This window comes from Myodes glareolus, chromosome 17, assembly GCF_982192425.1.
Source record: "Myodes glareolus chromosome 17, mMyoGla1.1, whole genome shotgun sequence".
NCBI classification, from domain to species: Eukaryota; Metazoa; Chordata; class Mammalia; order Rodentia; family Cricetidae; genus Myodes; species Myodes glareolus.
In genome coordinates, this window is record NC_142042.1 from 36,426,959 (window position 1) to 36,444,321 (window position 17,363).

General features: G+C 43.3%; 1 protein-coding gene across 1 annotated transcript in view; it reads right to left on the minus strand.

Moving 5' to 3' along the window:
• The window catches only part of Alg14 (ALG14 UDP-N-acetylglucosaminyltransferase subunit), a 70,336-nt gene extending 53,769 nt beyond the window's left edge, over positions 1-16,567 (minus strand). Inside the window, exons 1-2 of the mRNA XM_048456842.2 lie at positions 16,322-16,567; positions 9,343-9,491 (exon numbers count right to left, since the gene is read on the minus strand). Of these exons, the coding sequence (XP_048312799.1) occupies positions 9,343-9,491; positions 16,322-16,457 (285 nt within the window). The 5' untranslated portion in view covers positions 16,458-16,567. The remainder of the gene's footprint in view (positions 1-9,342; positions 9,492-16,321) is intronic.
• Positions 16,568-17,363: the final 796 nt, after the last annotated feature.

Sequence of the window (17,363 nt, forward strand, 5' to 3'; positions counted from 1 at the left end):
GTTTATTTAAAACATGATTGACAGAATACAGACAATTCTCCCACACCACTCAAAAAACAAAAATAAGAGTTTTGTTAGGTGAGGTGGCAGACTCGGGGGATCTCTGTGAGTTTAAGGTCAGCCTGGTCAAGGGTGTTCTAAGACAGCCAGAGGGACACAATAAAGAGAACCTGTCTCAACACACACACATACACACACACACACACACACACACACACATCCCACAAGAATTTTGACAGCAGCTGGGCAGTGATGACACACACCTTTAATCCTAGCACTTGAGAGACAGAGGCAGGCAGATGTCACTAAGTTCAAGGCCAGCCTGGTCTACGAAGCAAATTCCAGGACAGCAAGGACTGTTACACAGAGAAGCCCCTACCCACCCCAACAACGAAATGACTGCTATTGTATTAAATTGGGAAGGGGCTAGCTAAAATATCCATTTTTAAACATCAAGAGTACACCCTACATTTGTTTATATCATATTTAATATATCTTGATAAGAGTTCACTATTGTGCCTGTGTTATTTCCTCTTCTTAAAAGTCCCTTCCCAGTGCCTCTTTCACTGCTACTTTCTCTAGTTAAAGCCAGAATGTGAAACAGCCAGAGTTCCTGCGTTGCCCAGCTTCCGCCTAAAGCCTTTTAAAACCTGAACTACTCGATAAGCTTGGTAGCTATTTGTTGTTGCTAGATACAATTATTTATACAATACAAGGCTTTGTTTTGCTTCTCAGTACTTATTATTTCATTTTAGGTGAAAGGCAAAAAACCAAGCAGTGGTATGACTAATGGCAGATATTTTTACCCTGCTTTTGCTTTTAAACGGAGCCTCTAATGGACATCGACTTTTGGTTCCAATTATACTTTTTTATACTAAGAAAACCACCGAAAACGTTAGGCTAATGAATGGCTGGGGCAACGAAGTGCTTTGGGAAGCTAAATGTGGACAGCCACAGACATGAACTTGATACAGAGCTGACTGGAGCCCAAAGGAACTGCAGCAAGGGCAAGATGGGCACCTCAGAGTTTTTTCTGCATCTTGGCTTAAGTAGATTACCCAAAGTCATGAACAGAGACACCGTTTTCACGGAGAAGAGACCAGCGTGAGTTTGGGATATCCTCTGCCTTGCCCTCCGCCCCACATGTACCCTTTCATAATCCCTATGGGGTTCCCACGATCTGACAGAGGGCAGCGGGAGGGAGGGGGCGACAGGCCATTTCTTGCCACACATTGTTCGATTTAGCTTTTTTCTAATCACCGTAATTAGCACGGAATGTTTGGACAGGCTTAAGAATGCTGGCAGAATATGTATCAATTAAAGCACTTACTACAGTCAGACGATGGTGGCACTCGGGAGTTGGAGGCAGGTGGCTCTCCAAGTTTGAGGTCAGCCTAGTCTATAGAGAGAGTTCCGGGACAGTTAGGGCTGCACAGAGAACCCGTGTGTGTATGTGAGAGTGTGTGTGCATGCGTGCACAGCTGGGAGAATGGTATAACAATACTACAGATTACTAGGCAATCAGTACAAAGTACAAGTATATGTGTGCCAACAGGGAAAACCAGCAAGGTGTAGAGTTAGGTGGGGGAAAGCAATATAATATGCAGTTTCTGATTTATAAACTAGCCCTCCACCCACTCCTAAAAGCCCTCAACATGGTCTATGTGATTCCACATATGTGTTAATTCTTGGCCATATGCACACACGTACAGGAAGAAATCAGCACGGGTAGGACCCCACTCCAGTCAGTACCCGCTGCTACCTCTAGAGCAGGCTGCCAGTGATGACGAATGCCCAGATTTATGTTCAATTCTTGCTGTCTAAACATTTCAAAGGAAGAAACAAACAAAAAGGAATAAAGTATGCGAAGACCGGGAGGGCAAAGAAAAACAGAGTTGATTCTAGGATCTGGTCAATGAAGGATTGCTTCGCTCTTTATTGCAGTATTGTGTCTAGAATCAGCACTCACCATTTTCAAAATAAATGAACAAAAAAAAAAAACAAAAAACAAAAAAAAAAAACACCCTTTCTTGGGAAAACACCCAAAGGCTAATTAAGGACCAGAGGGAAAATTCAAAGTAATGAAGGTTGGCTCCATTTTTTAAACCTGTCAAATCCGTTTTCAAGGACTTTGCCTATTTCATGGGTGAATTTTTCATTCGGCGGTTACAAATGTAGTTTAAAAAGTATTTTGTTTCAGTATTACAGAGCTTTTTCCTTTAGCCATATGATCTGAAGGGGCCAACTCGGGACCTGACAAGAGTTACCAGGAGAAAGGCTGCTTGTCAAGGGGGGCCCTTAGGAAAACAAAGGTTCCCATTCAGAGGAAATAACAGGATGGACTGAAGCCGGTGGCAGGACCAGAGCCTCCTTTCCTTCCAGGGCCTCCTTCTTCTTTCCTTCCAGGCTTGGCTGGGGTGGGGTGTGTGTGTGTGTGTGTGTGCGCACGCGAAACCGGTTCCACTGGGAATCACTCCCTTCAGTCCTAGGAACTGCTTTTCCTACTCACTGTCCTTAGTGATGTCTCTTTAGTTACTCTTCAGAACTAAACCCAGTTCTTTAGAAGTCTGGGGACATTTTTTTTTTCTCTCTTTGGTTCCTCTATGTGTAGCCCTAGCTGTCCTGGAACTCTCTCTGTATACCAAACTAGCCTTGAACTCACAGAGGCTTGCAGGTAAGGGATAAGGTGTGCACCACCGCCCCCTGGTGGGACATTTTTTCACGCACGTGATTTCACAAGCAAATAGTCCATTCTGGGGGGTGAGGGAGGGTCTTAGCTCGCTGCTTTAGTTCTTGAGTCGAGGCTTCTGTCAGTCAAGAAAACCATTTCTCAAAACGGTAATGAGGTGACCCAAACTGAACGTGACTAGTCCAGTCTTATGATAAACCGGGGAGATCCACTGCTCTTTACTTCCATGGTATAAACACAGTAAAACAAGCATCTAAAATTTAATTAAAAAATAGCTGGGAATTGGAGAGATGATTTGGTGGCTAAATGGGCTCAATCCCCAACACTGAACTCCTAAGGCACACACACATGCTCATACACACAGGCATACACACACTAAATAAATAAATAAATTCTTACATTCTAAACAATATGAATAAAGAAAAACCTGAAGGAGTTTCCTCTATCACTTAATTAATAAAGTTATATTTTTAAATGTTAAAACTCAAAGTGTGCTGCACATTTATCTATCATAACTAGCTTGGTAATGGTACTTTTCTACAAACTGACACGAACATTTAAAAATTCACTGAACTTTATTATTTAAATTTTTATTTATTTAGTTTCATTTTTTTCCTTTTTTTTCTTTTTTCTTTTGGTTTTTTTCTTTGAATCGGGGTTTCACTTTGCAGTCCAGGTTGGATTGAACTCCCTATATACACCAGGCTAGCCTTGTACTCACAGCAATTCACCTGTCTCAGTTCCCAAGAGATAGGATTATGGGTGTGACTCTCCATGTCCAGCACCATAAAAATTCTACATAAGAATAAGTTATAAACCAAAGAGAATATTTCAATATAACTTAGCTAATTCTAAGGATCTGAAACCAGCGGTATGTCCTTAGGTTTCTGGGAGGTTCTTTCCTTGTGCAAGAGCAAGCCTGTACTAGGGAGGTAGGTTTGGGCTTCTCACCAGCACCAACTGTGAATCGATGCCCTCTGATTACTGAAGGGCTTGTCTGGATATGGGTAAGGCTGCACAACCACGCACAACCACACAGTGTAATTACTGTGAGCGTTTCAAAATGGAACACATTTTCCAACTCACTTAAGACTGAAAAACGCAACTATAAAGAGAGAGTTCAAGGCCTCTAGCCACAGGAGTATTGGTGAGAACAAGGAGATTGCACTTGGTAAAGTTCTATCAGGGGTGAGGAAAATTCCTCGAGGGAGGGCAGGCTGTTTATATGAACTGGTCTGGGACAGGGCGGGGAGGCACAGACCACACATCAAAATCCGGATTCCAGGTAGAACCTTGTAGTGGTATTTCATTTGTATTTTAATAAATAAGGCTTGCCTGAAGGACAGAAAACAGCCACATTAGTCAGCCACACAGGCCAGGCAGTGGTGGCACACACCTTTAACCCCAGCAGCCACACTAGTTAGCCACAGAGGTCAGATGGTGGTGGTGCACACCTTTAATCCCAGCACTAGAGAGGAATATAAAGCGGGATGAGACAGGAACTCGCTTTTTTTTTCAGTCTGAAGATATCATGGTGGTAAGAGCTCTCTAGTGGCTTGGCTGCTTTGTTTCTCTGATCTTCGGGTTGAACCCCAATATCTGTCTCTGGGTTTTTATTATTCATGCTACAGAACCTGACTCTAAACTTGCTTCAGACAGAATGGTAATGCAAAGTAAAATTCTCCCTTCTATAAACAGATTAAAAGGCTGACAATTGGCCTACCTACCCGGCTCCCCACTCCACACCCCTCAAACTAACAAGAGTTCAGTTAAGAATCCTAGGATGGGAAGAAAGAGCCACCAACTCATCCTCATCCTCTTCAGTGGCTCCTTCATCTCTTTCCACGCCTTCTAACATTACTCCTACCCATGGAGATGATTCACCCCCCAAAGGTGCCAGGATTTTCTGAGTCAGCTTCTGGATACAGCAAAGACATAGGGACAGTGATGGCTAGGGCCAGCAAGAAGCCGGTGCCAGCACTACCAAGAATGTGTGTCATCTGTCTAAATGGAGACAAGAAATACGCACCGAGTAAGCATTTTCCATGTGTGTAAAGGGACGCTTGAAAAGTGGCATCAGGGCCTTGGCACTCTGCTTTTACAGTTTCGGTTCTATTGTATTCTTTTTAAAGTGGCTGATCAAGATAAATGATTTGAGAAACATTTGGAGAATTAAGGGAAACTAAAGTTGCCAAAGCAAGACAAATTTAAATCACTTTCACTGCAATAGATTATGTTCAATACATTTCTACATAAAATTGGATGGAGGAACGGAAGAGAGGAGATCACTAGTCCCTTCTCCACCACCTCTCTGATCACTCAGGTTCTTACCCCAGACAATCTGACTCCCAATTTAAATTGATATAGAGTAATTGATAAACGCATCATCAGACCAGACCTCTCTCTTGAACCATCAATCCAACTATGTTCAATACTTCCCAAACTGATGTGTGCAATTTAATTCAAATAAAATTACCAACACAGGCTTGATAATCGTGTCAAAGATAATAACTGTCGCAGGAGACTCATTCACACTGACTCTCTGAGACTGCCAATGAAGTTAAAACCTTGAATCAGAGAAAAGAGTCAACATCAAGCTGGCCAGAATTAACCACAGAGATGTTGGAGGACCCAGTGAGCAGGGCAAAGAGACGCATAGGAAGCAGTAGAGAGAGATTTAAAGATTCTCAGATGTTTTCCATCTGGGAAACACGGGGGAGTGGGGTCAGTTCATTGTTTTCTCATCTGCTCTGTGGTTTATCAGCTTTGGTCCCATATTCTGACTCCCGAGTTTTTATTGATAATACAGTGATCTAGATAAATACACAAAATAACAATTTAAAAAAGAACTATGAAAAAAAGGAGGGAAACTAAACAACTGAATAAAACAATTATGGGATTTAGTACTGGCTTAGTATGGACAAATGAACCAGTAGAGAGCCAAGGACCAGACTTCATGGTCCTGTTTTGTTTTGTTTGAGACACGGTCTCTTTAGGTAGCTATGGCCGTCCTGGAACTCACTATATAGACCAGGCTGACCTCAAACTCACAGAAATCTGTCTAGTACTGCCTACCAAGTGCTGGGATTAAAGGCCAGTGATCTGCATATATGGAAGCAGAGGGAAAGAACTGTTTAATGAATGCCGCTGGATTGGGACAGCTGCTTTACCACACAGAAATTAGATCCATTTCAAATATTACACAGAAACATCTATTGCAGATAGCATCTTAGTTATTATTCTATTGCTGTGAGGAAACACTATGATCAAGGCAACTTATAAAGAAAGGCATTTTATTGGTAACTTCCTTACAGCTTCAGAGGGCTAGTTCATAATTATGGTGGGAAGCAGACAGGCATGGATGTCACTGAGACAGAAGCTGGGAGCTTTACATCCTGATCTTCCAGCAACAGGCACAGAGAGAGAGACAGAGAGAGAGAGAGAGAGAGAGAGAGAGAGAGAGAGAGAGAGAGAAGGAGAGAGAGACTGACTGACCTGAGCTTTTGAAAGCCTCAAAGCCCACCCCCCAGGGACACACCTCCTCCAACAAGGCCACACCTCCTAATCCTTTCCAAACAGCTCCACCAGCTGGGGACCAAGCATTCAAACATATGAGCGAATAGGGGGCCATTCTCATCCAAACCATAAAAGATGGAGTGAAAGCAAAACATGGACCTTTTAGAAAACACCGTCTGATTACACCTCTGACTTTGAAGTTCTACAGGTAAATATCATTTCGGAGGAAAGGAAAACACAAGCATTAAAATCTGAACCTTCTGCTCATCATGAAACCGTGAAAAAATAAGCAGAAAGAAACATAGAGCTACAGACACAGAAACTTCTTATTTACATAGATCAGCTGTATATGTGTGACATAACAAATGTATAGCATAATAAATGAAAAGATTCATGGCCCTGCCTAAAACACACACTCAAGGAAGTACCAGAACCAAGGAGAAGGGCTCAGTATACAAGTAGCAGGGATGGGCTAGGCTCACACAGTGGCCGATGTCCCCCCCCTCCGTGCCAGTTTTCTGCCCCCAGCACTGAGGACTGAACCCAGGGACTTGAGTGCACTAGGCAAGCACTTTATCACTGACCCATATTCCTAGTGTAAAACAAAGATAATCGGATAGAAGTGCCTGCCTTGCAAAATCTACTCTGGACTCTTTTTTTTTTCTTTTGTCCACTTTTTAACATTTCATGATTTTCACCCCCCCCCAAAGGTTTGCCCTTTCCCCCAGAGAACTCCTTTAAGTTCAACTACTGATCCATGAATATATTCAGCGATATTAACCTAGTAAGCATTACCTTGGAAAGTCTAACTGTGGTCATCTTTTTTGTTAATCCTTCCAAGGACTCTTTCTTGTTTTGAGATTATGTCTTTGCAAAGCAAGCTGTGTCTGTTTAATTAATGGACTTTTCCCTGAATTTCAATGATAACATGAAGTAAAAAGCATAGTCTGTCCTTTTATATTAGATTTTGGCAGAAGACTTAGCTTAGAACCTCCTGATTCTCTTCACAGTGTCTGATCACGTTTCATTTTCCGTTTATAATTATAAATGTAAGTCTAGATCAGCATCACGTGACTTCCTGCAATAATGGAAACGCTCTATTCTCCCTCAGGGTGCCAGCCTCGGGTGGCTAGCAAGTATTAGAAATGTGGCTAGTACAACTGCCGGGCCAACTTTCTAATTTCATTTATTTTAGTTAATTTAAATTAAGATGTGAAAAGCCACATGCAGCAGATGGTTACTATACTGTACAGTCTAGTTCTAGTTTCTTCTGTATTGACGACTCACATGGGCTCTTCCAGCCAATGTGTGGTCACTGCTGCGTTCTTCCACCTGACCCTCCCTTCTCCTAGACCTACTAAGCTCTGAGGAGAGAAAAGATGGCTGTCAGGGGAGACAGCCTAGTGTACTGCAGAAGGCCAGCAGGCCTTGGGAAGGCAACTGTGTCTGCAGGCCTCTCCCACCCCCTCTACTGCCGGACCCACAAGGACACACAGACAGAAAGGTGTGGGAAGGAGAGAGAATGTGCAGGAGAATGGTACTCGGCAGTCACCAGCACAAGAGGACAACATGATTCTTTCGTACATCTTTTTCCGGTACTGGATTTGAGAAAAGAGATTCCTTCAGAACAGGACACCACTGTTCCTAAGGGGTGGGGGTGCTCCAGCAAGAAATGAAGTGACAAAGGAAACGTGTCCAAGAGAAATGCTTGCTCCTTACTATGGTACCAACTTTGACAATAAGAAATATCAGAGTTTAAAAACAGCTCTAATCAACCGGTATCCTCATAGGCCAGGCAGATGGAGACAGAAAGGCCAAGTGTTTACGGCGGCAGAGACTGGAAAGATGCAGCTACAAGCGAAGGCACACTGAGGGCTGCAGGAAAAGTCTCTCTGAGAGACTCTGAGGAGGCATGGCCCTGTGACCCCTTGACTTAAGACTTCAGCCTGCAGAACTGTGCGAGAACCCATGTGTTTGAGCTGCCTGGTTTGTGGGGTCTTACTACTGTGACAGCGACCCTGGGAGTTAGTACAAGCTCGCTCCCTAAAACAGGACTGTCCCACACACAGGAGAAGTGTCCCATGTTTTCGTACGGCTGAAAGTATCTAGGTTCATATTCTGATCTTGCTTGATGTATTGTTTGCAAGACTACATTTCAACAGCATACTAGCTTGGGACAACAGTAAAAACTCACAACAACTTACTAAAAAAAATTGGTGTGTGTAAGAGCACGTGGTGGGGCGGAGACTAAAGGGGGCAGGGGCAGCTCTCTGTAGTGGACCTCGATTTCCAACCAAGAACCAGCCAACCTGGCTCAACACGACACAGCAGAGCCCGGACCCACAGAAGGCAAGACTCACACCCACTTTCTCGTTGGACTCTCATATTGCGTCTTCAGTCTTCTGCCTAGACACGATCTTTCTCTACTGCTGAGAACATAAGCCAACAGCTCCCCAGTTTTATCTTGTACAGAGCTTGCCCCAGAGAGATGAACTTGGTTCTCTGGGTCTGCAAGCGCGAAAATCCCAGACTCTGACGGCCTGAGTTTCATTCGCTGCCCTCGCCTGAGCTGTCTGATAACAGCCCTTTGCTAGGCATTTTCTGCAGAGAAAGATGGAGGGCCACACGGGAGCAACTCTGCGCCAGTAAAGATGTGATTTTACCTTTATTTTTTAGTTTGCTTCACCTTTTTTTTCCAACCTCACTGATTAAAATGCTAAAATAAAATCACCAAATAGGGATAGAGAAATAATTCTAAAGGCAAATACAAATGTGATTTGAAGACAAAGTGATCACAGATATAAAATAAATATAACGCATTAATAAAGAACTTTAATGAAGACCCATTAAGCATCATCCTGAATACTTTATATATATATAACTATAGAACAAAACAATTTTCACAATTGAAATTCAATAAATAACTCTAAAATAACAGTATATGACAGTAAGAGCTACTTTTAATTGGAAGATTTATTTTAAAGAAATTTTCATCTCTTGGTAGTAAAGGATACACATTTCTCCACCAGTCCCATTTTATTGCCTATTGTGGGCAGGGCGCTGAAATACCAGGGAATTCTTTTCAGAGACAACTGAACTTGATGGACAACTTGCAACTTATAGACATGATCACGCACCTCAGTAGCAGAGTCTCTCTTTCGAGCATCCTCAAAAGAAACAATTTTCTTGGCACTCATCTCATCAGAGTCAGCGATGACGTAATCCCTGGGGGAGTACGCACTGGACAGGCTTCCAACCAGTCTCAGGATCTCAGTGGTATGTCCACCTAGAAACAAATGTAATATGGCCTAAGATTAAGAAACACCATAGGGCCAGGTGGTGGTGGCACATGCCTTTAATCCCAGCACTTGGGAGGCAGAGGCAGGCAGATCTCTGTGAATCACTATAGTCTGCATAGTGAGCTACAGGACAGGCTTCAAAGCTACACAGAGAAACCCTGTCTTCAAAAACAAAAACGAAAACAAAACAAGACAACAAAAAAACACCCATGCACCATTGGAAGGATTATTGGAGAGGTAGCTAAGTGGTCAAGAGCACTTGATGCTCTTATATCTCATGCCCATTCTTCACTCCAGTTCCAGGGGACCTGACACCCTCATCAGCAGCCCTCCATTGGCACCAGGCATGCATATGGCACACACAGACACACACACACGTACAGACAAGCCACTTATAAATCTAAGGAAAAAACGGGGAGAAGAAATGTAATATGGGCTTGAGAGATGGCTCTGTGCATAAGAGCTTGTACTTCTTTTGTAGAGAATCCAAGTTCAGTCCTGAGCACCCACTTTGAGCAACTCCAGCTTCAGGACACCTGATGCTTCCATGGTCACCTGTATACACATGCACATACTCCTTACATAGACGCACACATTCACATAATTCAAAATAAAATCTTAATTTAAAAAAGGAACCTACCATGTGGTGTGGAACAATTGTCTATATTCTGTCAATTATGTTTTAAATAAACACTGATTAGCCAGTAGCCAGGCAGGAAATATAGGTGGGACAACCAAACAGGAAGTAGAGGTGGGGCAATGAGAACAGGAGCATTCCAGGAAGAAGGAAGCTCTTCCCATAGTCCTGTCCAGACATTTCAGAAGCAAGATGTGACCTGCCCTGCTGAAAAAGGTACTGTCTAACATAGATAAGAATAACAGGTTAATATGAGTTATTAGAGCTAATACAAAACCTGAGCTGATGGGCCAATCAGTTTATCATTAATATAGACTCTCTGTGTCATTTTCTTTGGGACTTACTGGCTGTGGGAACTGGGCAGGACAGAAACCCCAACTAGCAGGCCCTCATATTACAAGCCAGGTAGTGGTGGCACATACCTTTAATCCCAACACTCGGGAGGCAGAGGCAGGTGGATCTCTGTGAGTTTGAGGCCAGCCTGGTCTACAAGAGCTAGTTCCAGGACAGGCTCCAAAGCTACAGTGAAACTTTGTCTTGAAAAACCAATAATAATAATAATATCTTTTTAAAAAAAAGTATGGTGCATGCACATATAAGACACTTTCTCAGGATATCAAGAAAGCTGGCAGGGAAAAGGCAAGATACACACATACACATAAAGAGAACACAAGGCAGGAAGAAAGCCACAAAGGACTATGAATAAGAAAACAAATCAATTCCCTCAAAACAAGAACAATCCTGGAAAAAAATAAAGTTAAGAAGACTTGAACCAAAGAAACAACAGGCAGGCAGGAGCAGAATCGTAAGAGCATGAGAGAGTAAGATCTGAGCTGTTTTCATGGGGCAACAGGAACACTGGGAAGAAGGGTAAAGGTGGAGTCAGGTCAGGCAAGCAAGACCAAGACAAGACAAGAAGGCTTCTGTGTGGAGAGCTGATTCATGCTCCGACCTCAGGGTGAAAGGTTCCCGGAGGAGCAATGCTGGCCTCTAACCTCAGGTCCCAGCAAAGGTCTCAGCACACTGAGGTCTTCAGCCCGTGACCAGTTCCACCAACGGAGTCTAGATTCAGTTTCTTAAATTCTGCTATCTAAAAAAAATACTGACACTTTATTTACAAAAATCATGACTTTAAAAATCAATTACAGTGTGGGCTAGAGAAATGGTTCAGCAGTGAAGGGTTCTCCCTGTTCTTGCAGTGGATTGGAATTCAGCTCCAGGAACCGCACGGAGTGACTCACAACTGCCTATAACTCCAGCTCCAGGAGATATGACACCTTCTTCTAACCTCCCAGGCCACCCTCCACACACACATACACATTAATTTAAAAAAAGGAAGTCTTTTATTAGGTAATCAATGACAATCATCCCCTCAGTAACTGTAGGGCACAGGATAAGTTCTTTACAAATAAAGTCTGTCGTTTTTACCTACACACTTAACCTATACATTTCTCTCCTATATATTTAAAAACATTCCTTGATTACTTACTTAATATAATACAAACACTACCTAAATAGCACACTGTGTTTCTTAAAGGATGGTGGAAAGTTTGCCCATGTTCATTATAAATGCGTTCTTTTTCAAGTCTTTTGGATCTGGAGATACAAAACCCACTGACAGGGAAAGAGAGCCAACGGAGTGTTCCTGTAGCTTCTTTCACAAGAACTATCATGATCACAGTAGAAGAGCATCTACCATAAACCATTTAAGCTGTGCCATCAAATTCCCTATCAGACGTAACTGTCCCGGCTTTAATTCACAAGCTCTGAGGTTAAGCCAGGCCGATCCTTAAGGATTTGCCATGCTAATCCTGTTACATCCTCCCTGCCTTGGGTTATGCTGCATCTCTGACTTAGAAAGCTCCTTGGTCCCCATCCCCTTCGCTGTTCTAAGAACGAGTTTTTAATAAGACAAAAACACAGAAGGATAAGTACACGAGATATGTGTTTTCCCTCATCATTTGAGTTTTCCCGGTTGTAGAATGAATTAGAAGGGAATGTGATGTGGCTGCCATGTGCACATCAGGAATTAGGATCACATGTTAACTTTATGACCTGCTGCGGGTCTTCTGCCCTGGGGCATGTGACTGACATGCCTGCTTTAGACTCATTTTAATATTTCCATCTTGGGCCTTGAAAAAGGGTTGTGGCTTGCCAAGTAGTTTTTTGGTTTTTTTCCACAGACGGAACAGTTAATGGTAAAACCTAAAATCCCCAGTGATATGGGAGTTTTGGAAGATTTCCTGGAGTAGCCTCCCTCTGTTACTTAAGGGCAACGCTCAGGGAAAATTTAACCTGGTTTCCAAGCGAAGTCACTAACATCATTGGCTCTGTTACTAAATAAAGTCATTAAAATGACTGACTGACTTTGTTACTGAGGGTGTATTTTACTCTCTTATTATATTAGGAGAGGGGGCCGAAAAGATGGCTCAGTGGTTAAGAGCACTTGCTGCTCTTCCAGGGAACCCCAGTGTAATTTCCAGCACTCATATTAGGCAGCCCAAAACTACACATAACTCCAGCTCCAGGGTATCCAACAACCTCTTCTGGTCTCTGCAGGCACATGCATGCATATGCATACACACACACACACACACACACACACACACACACACACACACACAAACTCATTCATGCACATAAATAACAATAAATATTATTTTGAAATGGGGGTATAAAATCCTTTTAGTAGATGGGCATCCACACAAACATGCAAATATACAAACACAAATAAAAATAAATCTAAAAAAGAGACTTATTGAAGACCAATACTGTTTGGTTGGAAGCGTCACCTCAGCTCCCTGGCAGCCCTTTGTCCAAAGAGTCTGGAATGTTTAGTGGGGGGGTGGGGCTACATCCCAGCTCCTGGCATCCATTTTGGAATGTTGGGTGGAAAGCCCCATTTCAAGCTCCCTCCCCTGGGAGTTGCCTCAGTCCAAATTCCACCTCCAAGAAAGCCCACCAAACAGTGACCCTCCCCAGGTCAAGACCACTTTTATAGACTACTTAAACTGCCCCCACCCCTGCCAGAGAACGAACACGAGGTCGTTCTGGTTCTCCTTTCCCTGCCTCCATATTTTCCCGAGAGGGCGGCAATTTTCCTGGGAGCGTTGGCATCCATTAAACCTGGGCTTTTCCTAATTCGATCTGATTTGGTTTATTTTGAATTATTGCATCGGCGGAGAGGCTTCCCTGGCCGAAGGAAAAATACTTCACAAATATGAACTGACAAAATACTAGTATCTATACTTTAATACATACCAAGCATCCAATCACTTCATTTTCTAATTTTTAGAGATATATTTAATACATATGAAGGTTTGTTCACATGTATATCTCTGCATCATCTGACTACCTGGCGACCATGGCAGTCAGAAGAGAGTCCAGGATCCTGTCGTGCTCCCCACAGCTCCTGCAGCTGACCTAACCGGGTAGTGAGGGAATGAGAAAAGGCCTGCAGAGCCACAGACAGCCGAGGAATGGGGTGGTCGGGCTCTGTGAAGAAGAAGCTGCAGGACCCCGAAGCTCACAGTGTTTACTGTATACACTGAACAGAAAGAAAGGGTTATTACCTAGTGATACAGACGGAGACCGGTTTATCATATACAGCTAGACAAGGAGGCAAGATTAGCTCTGCAGGAGCAGTCTCTATAGCTGAGCAGTTTTCAGGCCGCACACATTGGGGGTGGGGGCCGCTACAGTGGACATTTTCTGCATACTCTATCAACATTCCCGCTAGGACCAGAGAAAGGCTATGTCATCGCTCTGAACCTCACCTAGGCTTGGCCACTACCATGGGGCTGAGACACTGAGGTCCTTGATACAGGGGTTAGTTATGCTTTTATTGCTGTGAAGAGACACCATGACCACATCAACTCATAAAGGAAAACATTTCATTGGGGCTGGTTTACAGCTCAGAGGTTTAGTCCATTATTGTCATGGTGGGAGCACGGTGGCATGCAGGCAGACAAGGTGCTGGAGAGGTCACTGAGCAGTTTATATCTGGATCCACAGGCAGCAAGAGCCACTCAACCTGGCTGGAGCTTGAGACCTCAAAGTGGCTGCCAGGGATAGATACACTTCCTCCAATAACCCACACCTGTGCAGCAAGGCCACACCTCCCAATAGTGCCCATCCTCAGGGCCTATGGAACCATTTTCATTCTAACTACCACAGTATGGCATGGCTGTATCACCATACACATTCACACAAACCACCACAGTATGGCATGACGACATCACCATACACACTCACACAAACCACCACAGTATGGCATGACAACATCACCAATCCACAGTCACACAAACTACCACAGTATGGCATGGCTGTATCACTATACACATTCACACAAACCACCACAGTATAGCAGGACAACATCACCATACACATTTACACAAACCACCACAGTATGGCATGGCTACATCACCACACACATTCACACAGGACTTCACCGAATCCCTACAAGATCCTGGGAAGTGGAGCTACAGACGGTTGTGAGCCACCCTAGTGGGGCTGGGACTCAAACTCTGGTCCTCAGCAAGAACAAGTTCTCTTAACTGCTGAGCCGCTCTCCTGCCCCTCCAACCCCTTCTTACCACCTCCTCTGCTTCCATCTCTCTCGAAGCCACTCTCACATAAATTATGAATACAGCTTTACATAGATCATATCACCACTTCCTCTTCCTTTACTTCTCGAGTCTGTTTTCAACACTATATTCAATGTGTTCCTACTAAGAAAAATATTTGATAAATATTTTACTTCTGCTCAAATGCCCCCACACACAGTGGCTTTGCATCTCCTCACTTGAAATAACTTGTACTTGTCCTACAACTAATAGAGACTTTTGTCCTCTGTGTGGAAGCTATTCATTCTGCTTCATCTTCTGTTAGCTTTTCTAGCTCATTCACTGCTGTATCTCCGTCCTTCTCCTAGGGCCTGGCACATAGACATGACTCGGTGGCAAGTGATACTTGTTTTGGTTTATTCTAGTATTTATTTTATTTATTTCAGAGCTCAGTCTGGTCTTTCCCATGACTCAAAATGTGTTAAGTAAATAAGTAAAAAATTATAATTGCATGTAAGTTTGGTACATTTGCTTATATCTTAAATATTATTTTTGTATGTAGTTATGCATCACATAATGATGTTTTAGTTGATAATAGTATACTTGACAGTGGGGACATGAGATTAAAAGAAAACTTAACAATCCTTATTGCCTATGACAACCATCATAGCATAGTAGCCCAAGGTAATGTATGTTTGTAGTGCTATATAAACAAATTTACTGTGTTGCCTAGCATATAAAAAAAGCACAACATATACTATTAATATACAGTACATAACACTTTATAATGATAATACACAACTTCATTACTAGTTTATGTAACTTTTTATTAGAGGGTTCTATTTTTAAAAGTTTACAGTAAAACTGTAAGTCCAGTTGCAGAGGCAGACTTAAACACCTCAAACTTACTGTGTCTCATTTTATATTAGGCTTGATTTAATTTTATTTTCCTGCCCCTGGAGCAACAGACTATTCCATATGCATCTCAGATAGCACTGTTGTATAGAATTGGGTATCACTTTGGCTGTGTAAAGTCATGTTTGACTATACACCCGTTAAAACTGTTCATCTAAAATTCTAAGTTTAAATTCTGCTTAAATTTCAGATTAATTTAAATTTAATTTCAATTTTTAAAAACAAAAAGTATCACTCTGAAGGTATTGTTGTATGGAATGTCCACATTTTTATCTTCAAGGACTTAGCACATTTATGTGTGACAACTCTGCCTCGTTTAACATGTAAAGTTCACGTTTCTTAAACTAAATACAAAAGACCTAGATTAATAACGCACGGCAGCAAAGAGGGCAACGTATATCAGCATCAAGAAGCCTCAGCGTACTCTGTCGCTAATTATTTGTTAGAAAGCTGTACACGGCAGAGAGGCTTAATTACAGACAAGTGTAAATTACTTGTCTTAATGACAAGGCGGCTAAGTGGCGTCAGCTACCCAGCATTTTTTCCCTGTCTGGGCTGACCGGTTCCGGAAACGCAGAAAAACTACAAATCTCAGGATGCAGCGCTCGTGAAGGCGCTAAGAAGGGCGAAGAGACTCGCGATGCACTCTGGGGTTTGTAGTTCCGGACACAAGCACGTCCGCCACCGCCCGACTACTTACCGGATCCAGCAACTATCAGGAGTCCGACAGACTCTCGGAGAGTGACGTGATGGGGCTGAAGCACGACACATAGTCTTGCGACCAGCAAGATCGCTATTGCTCCCGCGGCAGCCGCGAGAATCAGAAAGCTCACCATGCAAAGGGACGACGCATGCGTAATAGTTCCGGCGCCAGCGGTCAAAGTTTGCCAGGACGTCCGGAAAATGAAAACGCTGGGAACGAAGCGCGTCCCTTTGTGGGCGGGGCTTGTCGGCGCTGGGCAGAGCTTGATGAGTTAGGTGGTCAAAGTTCAAAAGTGCGGTTCTGATTGGAAAACGCGAGCGACGTGTCGCTGGCGTCTCGGTGGGCGGAGCTTGTCTGTGATGGGCGGAGCTAAACTCAAGAGCCGGAATCTTCCTTCTTGGAATGGTTAAGACTGTGCTGCAAAGCCGGACGGTGGTGGCTCAGAGGCAGAAGAAGGCAGATGTCTGTAAGTTCGAGGCCAGCCTGGTCTACAGATCGAGTTCCAGGACAGGCTCCAAAGCAATACAGAAGAACTCTGTTTCGAAGAAAAAAAAAAAAAAGATTGTGCTGCAGTTGTGCCGGCCTATGTGAAAATGGGAGGTTAATTGCTAGAGAAGTTTGATTTCCTCCAGTGACCGGGTTAGGCTACGTGTACGCCAGAAGGGCCACGACCACGAAGGCCCGGGTTAGTAACTGGCTCTACCAGTTTTTACCTGAGGTTCACGGCATACATCATTACTTCTTTCCTTTCTTCCTCGCTTCTTATCAGACGCTTGGGTTCCACAGATGGGCAGAACTGAAGATGTGTGCCGGTCAGAGACATACCCTTAGGGGAAGAACGTTCAAATCCACCCTTTCCCAATGTTCATGTTTTTACTTTTCTAGACAATTTCACAGATCTCAAACTATGACCAGAGTCGTGATCACTTCAAACTATGTCATATTGCTGAGAGGAGTGGAAGCTTTCTTGACTTCAGAGAGCAAAAGGAGGAAGGAAGGCATAATCGTACAGTTGGGAGATAGAGACAGGAGAATCAAG